Genomic DNA, 10,078 nt, shown 5'->3' with positions numbered 1-10,078 from the left:
CACAAAGATTCAGCTATATTTGAAAAGCACTATTTTCCATTGAGGGAAGGACATTAGCACGGCATGCCCTGCTCCTCTGACGTGTCTACTAAACTGAAAAGAACTGTGGATAGTCTTTATAGGACTAGAGAGTAAAGCTGGAGATACTTGAGAAGATGCTATTTCTAAATAAGACGCAGTTAGTCAAGAGGAGCAGTGACAATGAGTGAGAAGAGTACGGGTTTCCATGTTTGTGCTTCTCCAGCGAGGGTGGGTATTCTACTTGGCCAACCTTCACACTGCAAGAGTTTCTCCACTCTCTGGTGGGCTCAGCAAAGCCTTTTGCATAGAGCGGTGCTGCTGTAAGTTTTCTCCTCCTGCAGGGTAGTTCTCAGCTTCAGGAAGTCCCTGAAATGGACCAGATTCCCTAGGCTCCTCTCCACTAGACCAAACGATAAAGCTGAGAGTCCCCCACAGGTGGAAGGAGACTGAGCTGCAAAGAGGACTCCGAGAGGGAAGGAGCTGCAAAGACTCTAGACCAGACCAGCCGCCTGAAAGAAGCAGAAAGCAGCTGAGCTCACCTGGAAGAGGTTTAGAGCAACTGAGGCAGCTGGAAAGGACATTCTCCAGCCTGTTGAGCTGCCTGCAGGCTATGTAGTGTGTCCCAGGTTCCCTGCTTTTGTGAGCTGTCACGCATGCTGGGGTGGGCCTTGGTGATGCAGCTGTCTTTGAGTCATTTCTGCTCTTATAAGTAGCCCCCTCACCCATACTCCTGTAAGTAACCCCAATAACACTCATTGGTTCATCAAGTTGGACTTTGGTGGCATTGGATCCCTATGGTGAGCAGACGTCAACTAGGACAAATTCTGTCACACAACAAGTGGTTAGCACGGCTCCTGGTTACGCTGTGCTCTGCTTTAGCAGCCCGTGAAAGGGTGGAAAGGATGAAAGACGTGGAAGGGACCTAGGGACAGGTCCAGAGCTGTTCTGGTGCTGCCTCAGGCTCCACCCCTGCCCGTCCCGCTCACTACGCCCCGCCCCGCCGTTTAGGTTACGCCCCACAGGTCCCGCCCCTTCCGCTGCCGGAGCCCTGAGCGTGCGCGCACCCAGACGCCTTTGCGGGAGCGAGCGCGTCCCGGAGCCCGCGGCCGGACGAGCCAGCGGGGGAGACCCGCGGACCGGACTGAGGTGAGGGAGAGCCCTGGCGTCGGGAGTCGGAGGGTGCCGGGTGAAGGGAAGAAGCAGAACGGAGGGAAGAAGGGGCACTCCGAGATCTCCGTCGCCGTAGGCACGCGGCTAGCCCCACGCGTGGGCCTGCGGCAGCCGGGTGGGCGAGGGTTAGGGTGAGGACGGGTGGGGGAGGGGCGGGGCCGCGGCGCGCGGCGCGCAGGTGGGGCTGCTAACCGGGGACTACGGCCCGAGCGAGCGAGAGCCTTGCCTGCCGGCGCCTCGCGAGGGTCTGGAGGGTAGGCTAGCCCAGGTGCAGGGAGGAGGCCTTCCTGATGAGCGAGGAAGTCCCGGACACCCCAAGACTTAAAAGTCCACGGCTTCCGGGGTTCCACCTCGCAGGTAGCCGCCTGCGTTTCTGATTTGAGTTCGTGTGCGGAATAAGTGGCAAGGCTGAAGTTGTCACTAGGTACTACGTTTAGCTTAACCACCCGTCGGCACTGGAAGAAGCTTGTGAGTGAGTTGTGTAAACTGTGCACCTGTCAGATGAGGTACTGGCTTTGTAGGCTGGTCTATGCCACTTGCCTTAAGCGGATTTAGGTCCAAGCATCAAGTTGCTTCTACTTTTTTTTTTTTTTTTTTTCCTATCTTGTTCCTTTCTCAGTTATTTAGCCGCCACATGCATTCAGGATGCCCTCATCTCGTAGCGGGCTGAAGATGTTGGGATCACCCAGTTGCCTGGGGACCACACAGTTGCGTCCGTGTAACACTGTATCTTTCTGTCTGAAATGTTGTCAGAACTTGAAATCCTTTCGCAGAAGAGTACTTTATTCTAGGTCGATCACTGGCCTGCACTTTATCGTTTGAGAACTTGGGAAGTGGAAAGGATTTTCAAAGTTATGTAAACTCATTTAGCGGCCCATTCTTCACTGTAAGATTCCAAGAGTTGAAATAATGGTAGGGAGGCCCCGGTTCAACTCCATCTACCTATAGGTAAGGAGCCTGATACCTGGTGAGGTAAGATGCCCCAGATTAGTGACAGCACAAGGGTAGAAATCTGGTATTTTGGTTAAATCCATTTCATCTTTCCATTTGTGTGTGTTTGTTTGTTTGTTTATTTATTTATTTTGTTGTTGGTGGTGGTAGTAGGGGATAAGAGAATGGATCCAGTCTGTGTAGGGTGAGTTCACTGTGGGTTGACCCTTTATGAGCTGTGGCCTTGGTTTCACGCCTGATTCTAGCTTTGGAAAAATGCTCTCTAAACATGTTCTTTCTTGCATTTAGTTTTTAAAAAGAGTGGCCAGCCCTGTTGAGTTAGTGCAGGAAAGAGGAGAATTGCATTAATTTACATGGATCTGAAGAGTAGATTGGCCACTGACAGCTAGTTTTAACGGTCTGGTGACTGGCGCCTCGGGAATTTATGTGGGCAAATGAAATCATGTCAAGCAGTTTTTATAATTTAATTGAGAGTATATACAAGAGGTATAGTGGGTATTGTGTGTGATGTTACCATCTGTAGGCAGGTCCACTTGGAGTTGGGCAAATTATTTCCATACGTTGAGCCTCAGTATTAGTATCTGTAAGAAAGGTATAATAAGCACAGTTGTAAGAATTATGTGAGACGTGGCACCTAGTCCTCGAGAAATAGCTTATATAAGTTAGTATCTGAGCTTTACTAATGTTTGTGGAATTTATGACTTTTTAAAAATAATCTTACATTAAAAATATTGTCATCGGTTGGGTGTTGGTGGTGTACACCTTTAATCCCAGCAGTTGGGAGACAGAGGTGGACAAACCTCTTTGAGTTTGAGGCCAGTATGGTCTACAGAGCTAGTTCAAGGACAGCTAGGACTGAGAAACCCTGTCTCGAAAAATAAATTAAAAAAAGGTGTGTACATAAGTGTGCAAATATGTCACAGCATTCCTGTGACCGTCAGAGGACAGCTTTCAGGAGTTCTCTCCTTTTGTGGTGGGACCTAGGGCTCAAACTCAGGACATCAGGTTTGTGTGGCACACACTTTTAGCCTCTGGGGTGTCCTGCCAGTTCTGCAAATGCATTTCTAATGCACTTTTTAACAATTCAACAGTTACTAAAGACATTATATTCTAATAGATTATTGACCTTGGAACTTGTAGTTATGGACCACAATCTGTCATTTATTTATTGTTTTTTGCTACGGCCTCATGTCATACCCCAGGCTGGCCTGAACTTGTGATTCTCCTGCCTCAGCCTCCCAAATGCTGGGATTATGCTCTTGATTCACCGTGTCTCGTTTATCACTCAATTCCCGAGTCTTTTTCTTCTAAAAAATGCAAGTGTAAGAAACTTAAGAATTTAGGAGCTGTTATAAAAGCATTTTGAAAAGTCTTACTGGGTAAGACTTGAACATTCGTTGGAAAAGGGCTATTGAAAGGGAGGGAGGAGAGCAGCATGGTTCAAGGAGAGGATGGAGTGTAAGAGAGAGTAGAGCCAGGAATGATTACTCACTGTAATACTTGGATGCTGGCACAGGAGGACTGGTGCATATTGAGGCTAGCTGGCTACATAGTGATTTCCTGGCCATTTTGGGATGCAGAATGAGACCCTTCCCCTGCCTTGGAGATTTGAAATTGAATGTTTGCCTCAACCAGATCTCTGCTTTTCTGTCTCAAGGTGTATACTTTTGTGTAGAATACCTGTGGAGAAGAAACAATGGATTCTTTGGATCACATGCTGACAGATCCCCTGGAGCTGGGTCCCTGTGGAGATGGCCATGGTACACGGATCATGGAAGACTGCCTTCTGGGTGGTACCAGGGTTAGTCTGCCTGAAGACCTTCTGGAGGATGTGAGTGATAACGTTTTCGCAGTCATTTCCCTCCACCCCTTCTGAATCCTTTCCTCTGTACCTCTGCCTTTCTTGCTCCCTTTTGTTTACTACATTCCAGTAAGGGTTCCCTTATTACCTTTAAAAGTGTAGTGTAGTTAGTATTCTGATTAAGGAAGACAGTATAAACTGTAATTGCATGTTTGATCAACAAGTCAAAATAATAGTAGCAATAATAGTCAACACTATTATAACAGATAATTTTCACCAATAAGAAAAAAAGGTTAAATAGTTTAAGAGCAGAATTATGTTTCCCTAAAAATGGATTTCCTGTTGTGAATCATTAAACAAACCCAGATTTCCCTATGCCCATAAGGTAGGTAACCTTCTGGTCATGAGTAATATGTGGCTTGGGGTAGAACATCAGCATACCTTGACTTTCACAGGTCAGCTATATAGTCATCATTGGTAAGGAGGCTACTAACTGTTAAGAGAGTGCTTTCCTATGCTCCCTCTCCCTCGCTCCCTCTCTCATAGGGTCTCCATAGACCAGGTTAGTTTTGACTTTACCACGTAACTGATGATGGCCTTGAACTTGGGATCTATCCTTTATTTCCCAAGCACTGGGATTATGGATGGTACCACCATGTTTGGTTTATGTGGTACTGGAGATAGAACCCATGGCTTTGTGCTTCTGCCAACTAAGCTACATTTCCAGCCCAGAAACAAGCATTCTGCCAACTGAACTTCATCTCCAACCATTATTTGTAATTTCTTTGTGTACTCTTTCAAGGACATTTCTTTATGACTTCCATTCTATCATCAGATGCTTATTTTATTTCATGCCAGACATGGTTAGATGCTAAAACTAAAATTGAGTGCAAAAATGAGTTTTGAGGAAAAGATATTAGATAGTGAGTTCAAGGTGATTTGGCAACATTCATGAAAGGGTGTTTGGTAGTTGAATTATCCTGTAGCTTCTTGCTTAAATTTCCATGACTGTGTTTTGTTGTTAGGGTAAAGTCACAATTACCTACCAGGCTTATGTGTGTCTTTCTGTCTGCTGTCACACCTTTCCTCTCCTTGGTCCAGCCAAACATGGTCTGAAGTTGTTAATTAAAAAATAAAAAAAATACAGAGAAGTGTACATAAACAAATTCCTGTGTATAGGCACATTTATGTATTATGTTTACATTTAAAGTAGTGATAAGACTTGCATATCTGTAGGTGTAAGTAAATTCATTCACTGGTATTTTTACATATTTAGGGGCTGAAGCTGAAAGATCACTTGAGCTCACTAGGTCAGGACCATCTTAAAAATGAAACCATCAAAAAACAATAGGTTCCACCTCCCCCAAAACTATGTAGCTCAACTATGTAGATCCCATCTAGGGTAGGACAGAATTAATGCCATTGAAACCCCTATGTATTTTTCTCTGTTTTACCTTTATTACCTCTCCATTTCCCTCAATTGATAATTATTCTTTGCTGTTAATTCTTTTGCTTCTATGGCATTGTTCTAACTCTGTTTTTTTGTTTGTTTGTTTGTTTTGTTTTTCAAGACAGGGTCTCTCTGTGTAACAGCTCTAGCTGTTCTGGAACTAGCTCTGTAGACCAGGCTGATCTCGAACTCATAAAGATCCACCTGCTCCTGCCTCCTGAGTGCTGGGATTAAAGGCGTGTGCCACTACCACCCGCCTGGCTTGTTCTTTTTCCAGCGTATTTTTCCTCTTTCCTATCCCTTTAACTATCTCAGGTAGACTTTCTTGAACTGTGTACTTCTGTATACTTTAACAGTTCTTGAATTACTTTGTACCTGTGTGTTGTGCTTGTTATTTGGTACATATATATCCAGTATATATTGAGTGAATTAAAAGTGAAAACCAGGGGCTGGAGAGATGGCTCAGCGGTTAAGAGCACTGACTGCTCTTCCAGAGGACCTGGATTCAATTCCCAGCAGCCACATGGCAGCTAACAACTGTCTGTAACTCCAAGATCTCACACCCTCACACATACATGCAGACAAAACACCAATGCAAATAAAATGGAAAAAAAAAAGTGAAAACCATGCTGGACTTGGTGCCTGCTTTTAATCTCAGCACTTGGGAGGCAGAGTCAGTGTATTCCTTTGAGTTCAAAACCAGTTTGATCTATATAGCAAGTTCCAGTCAGCCAAGACTACATATCTCAAAGTAAAATAAAATATATATTAATTAAAAAATTGAAGTCAATTCTATTTTCTGTTTTTTTTTTTTTAGATTTTTTAGTCACCTCTTCTTAGACATCCCTCTCCCAGTTAATTTTTTTTCTTGCAGCTTAGTTTAAGTTGAATTCACATGGCTGCCATCATACTCTAGTTGGCAGAGATAGCTTCCAGATGGGCTTCTCTTGGGTATAATTTTCCTCTGGAGTATACTGCTGTATTGTCGTTTGTGTGCTGTCTTTAATAAACTTTTATTTTGTTTTGAGATATGGTCTTGCCATGCAGCCCAGTCTGTACTTAAACTCGTAGTCCTCCTGCCTCAGCCTCCCAGGTGCTAATATTACAGGTATGTGTTGCCATAACCAGTTAATCTCTGATTTTTAGAATTGAGTCAAGGTCGTTAGGATTTTAGTCTGTTTAACAAAACTTAAGGATAGCCGGGTGGTGGTGGCACACACCTTTAATCCCAACACTCAGGAGGTAGAGGCAGGGGGATCTCTGTGAGTTTGAGTTTAGCCTGGTCTACAAGAGCGAGTTCCAGGACAGGCTCCAAAGCTACAGAGGAGCCCTGTCTTGTAAAACTGAAAAATAAACAAGCAAAAACAAAAAAACCCTGAGGATCATAATGATGGCTACATAAGAAATGTGAATATACCTAAAACTCCTGAACTGTGTACCTGACAGTGATAAAATGGTAAGTTTTATGCTCTATGAATTTGGCTGCATAGACACAAAACATCAGACGCCTATTTATCTGTTGCTTACTTTTTCTCCGAATTCTCCTAGCCTGAGATATTCTTTGATGTCGTCAGCCTCTCCACATGGCAGGAAGTCCTAAGTGATTCTCAGCGTCAACATCTCCAGCAGTTTCTGCCTCAGTTTTCCACAGACAATGTGGAGCAGCAGAATGAGCTCATCCTTGCCCTGTTCAGTGGGGAGAACTTCCGCTTTGGAAACCCTCTTCATATTGCCCAGAAGCTTTTCCGAGGTCTGTAGCTCAGTGTTTTGTTTTTGTTGGAGTTGAGTACACATTCACTTAGGCACATATACCTTTCATTTTTATCTTGATTTTCTTATACTAATGTGATCTCTGAGGAGAGTGGTTTTGTGTATTTGTTTGCTGTCTGCGCTATTTTTAAAAAAATATGATTGTATTGATTTGTGATAGGAAATACATAATAGAACTTAGCTATGTAACCATCATAAGAAATAAAATATTGCTAGGCAGTGGTGGTGCACGCCTGAAATCCCAGCAGTCAGGAGGTAGAGGCAGGTGAATCTCTGAGTTCAAAGTCAGCCTGGCCTACAAGAGCTAGTTCCAAGACAGCTAGGGTTGTTACACAGAGAAACCCTGTCTGGAAAAACAAAACAAAACAAAAAATAAAAAAAAAAAAGAGAAAGAAAAAAAGAAAGAAAGAAAAGAAAATATTGCCAGCATCCCAAAGATTTTTATGACTGATTTTTAAAATTTGGGGAAAAAAAAAGAAACCAGCTTACTGCCTGGGTTTTTCTTTTCTTCTTTTTTTTTTTTTCCTTTTCCTTACAGAAAAGCATGACATCTCACCACCGTGTACACCTTTCTCTTTTAAAGATGGGGTTTCACTGTGTAGCCTGGGATGACCTTGAGTTTAGGACAGTACTTTTGCTTTAGTCTACCTGGAATTTCACACACAGCCCCCACTCCTGTCTTAGCATGTGTCATGTGTATCTTTTCACAAAGGACATCATCTCCCACATAATCATAGTCCTGTTAGCTGACTGTAAGAAAATTTGCACTGAATGAATAACATAGATATTCCTTGCTTTTTTTTTCCCTATTTTTTTTTTAATTTTTTATTTTTATTTTGGGCAAGGTCTCTCTTACTATGTAGTCCTGACTGGCCAGAAACTCTTGTGGTGATGTTTGCCTGAATCAGCTATTACTTCAAGTATTCCAAGACAATTTGAGGTCACTCTTAGATTCACAGTTTGCTCTCTGACATATGGAGGAAAGCCGGAGCCGCTTCCTTGTTTCTCAATTGACTTCGTTTTGGCAGACTTGCCAAAAAGGGCAGTGGTATTTCCTTAACTTATGTTAAACTGAAATACTTGATATTGGCTAAAGGCTAGAGAGAACAGACCTATCATTTCAAATCTCTTGTTTTCTTGTGGATTTTAAATTTGTATTTTTTTTTTGAGTGGTTTTGGAGATTTTGGAGATTGAATTCTCACATACACATGCTAGGCAAATGGTTTACCCTTGAGCTGCAGCCCAAGTCTCCTTTATTTTTGTGGGTTTTTGTTTGGTTTGGTTTGGTTTTTCGAGACAGGGTTTCTCTAGTGTTGGAGCCTGTTCTGGCTCTTGCTTTGTAGACCAGACTGGCCTTGAACTCACAGAGATCCGCCTGTTTCTGTGCTGTGATTAAAAGCATACACCACCATTGCCTGGATCAAAGCCTCCTTTATTTTTGTAAGAGAATAGTCCTCACTTTGTTGTCCAGAGTAACCCTTAACTGGGTTTATAATCCTCTTACCTGGCCTTCCAAATGGCTGGGGTGATAGGCACGCTGCTATCTATACACAGCTGTTTTCTCCTTTGATGGTTATTAATTTAAAGACAATTTTTCCTTTGGTTGGTAACAGTCTATTTCACTATTGCTCAGGTCTCTGGTGGGAGGGCACTCTCTTCTCTCAAGCAAAACAAAGTAGGGTCCCTGGCAGGAATTAGAGGGCTGTATAAGGGCTCTTATGTAAGTGGGCAGTGTTGCTGTGCATCCCCCACACAGTATGATTGTATACAGTCAAGTGATGGAGGAAGAGACAGATTTCTGTGTATTTCTCTGACTAGAGACTATGTATTTCTCTTTGTATTTCTAGTTTTAATGAAGATAATTGTGTTACTGGGGTTACTATGGTTTCCAGCTTTAATTGAGCTATCATTGTTTTTCACCATTCATTTATTTTTGGGTCTCTCTCTTGATTCTCTTAGTCTTTTTATTTATTTATTTTTTATTTTTGGTGCTACAACCACATCTCTTGTATACTCATTACATATGTGTGGACTAATGCATTTATAGTTGTACCTGTGTTTTTAAGATGGACATTTTAACCCTGAAGTGGTCAAGTATCGTCAGCTCTGCTTCAAGTCACAGTACAAGCGATATCTCAACTCCCAACAGCAGTATTTCCATCGGCTGCTAAAACAGATTCTTGCTTCCAGAAGTGTAAGTAATGCTCAGAACTAGGTATTCAGCATGGGCAGTGACCTGGCAAGATTTGCTTTAATTATAGTGGTTATGATGTAAAAGCCAAGAGAACCATTAACAAAAGTTGGGCTTTCTCTTATCCTCTTATGAGCAATTGTTTAGATTTCAGAGATGTTGAAACATGAAAAACAAAGTACTTCATAGAATCAGCAAAGGGACTCAGACTCATTGGCTATTGAGGCTGTCTAGGATGCTTTTGGAATTGATATACAAATACATGCTGGCTCTGACTCTGTCACATACATGTAGAACAGAATTTGGTGGCCTCGTGATCCCTTCTAGTTTGAGAATTCTCTGAGGCAGAGCTATTAGGAGTTCTTAACTTTATTACATTTTTATTTACTTAATTGTGTGCAAGTGTGTGCTTATATGTGAATGTGCCACAGAACTTTTGTGGTCCTTAGAGGGTAGCTTATTAATAGAGTCTGTTTTCTTCTGTCATGTATTTAGGTCCCAGTGATCAAACTTGTCAGGCTTGGTGACAAGTGTCTTTACTTACTGTAACCTGTTGCAATTTGAATTGTTCTTTGAGATTTAGTATAGAAATACCACATGTTTAATATAAGTATTAATTCTGAGTGGAACAGGTCAGCACTAAAATTGATTATTTTTATCATGTGATTCGGGTTGAGTGTTTCTTTTTTTTCCTTTAAAATTTTTTTGTTTTTGGGCAGTGGG

The 10,078-nt window shown here is 42.5% G+C and overlaps 1 protein-coding gene across 11 annotated transcripts in view; it reads left to right on the top strand.

Annotated features, from left to right (window-relative positions):
• The first annotated feature begins 1,075 nt into the window (after positions 1 to 1,075).
• Nfrkb (nuclear factor related to kappaB binding protein) overlaps positions 1,076 to 10,078 on the top strand; it is a 34,317-nt gene continuing 25,314 nt past the window's right edge. For all 11 annotated transcript variants that reach the window (XM_048458691.3, XM_048458690.3, XM_085689769.2 and 8 more), the window contains exons 1-4: positions 1,076 to 1,167; positions 3,800 to 3,973; positions 6,942 to 7,143; positions 9,231 to 9,358. In XM_048458691.3, the coding sequence (XP_048314648.1) occupies positions 3,839 to 3,973; positions 6,942 to 7,143; positions 9,231 to 9,358 (465 nt within the window). In that variant the 5' untranslated portion in view covers positions 1,076 to 1,167; positions 3,800 to 3,838. The remainder of the gene's footprint in view (positions 1,168 to 3,799; positions 3,974 to 6,941; positions 7,144 to 9,230; positions 9,359 to 10,078) is intronic.

Source organism: Myodes glareolus, chromosome 4 (assembly GCF_982192425.1).
Source record: "Myodes glareolus chromosome 4, mMyoGla1.1, whole genome shotgun sequence".
NCBI classification, from domain to species: domain Eukaryota; kingdom Metazoa; phylum Chordata; class Mammalia; order Rodentia; family Cricetidae; genus Myodes; species Myodes glareolus.
Note: the sequence above shows the minus strand (reverse complement) of the source record. Positions and strands in the feature narration are given on the sequence as shown.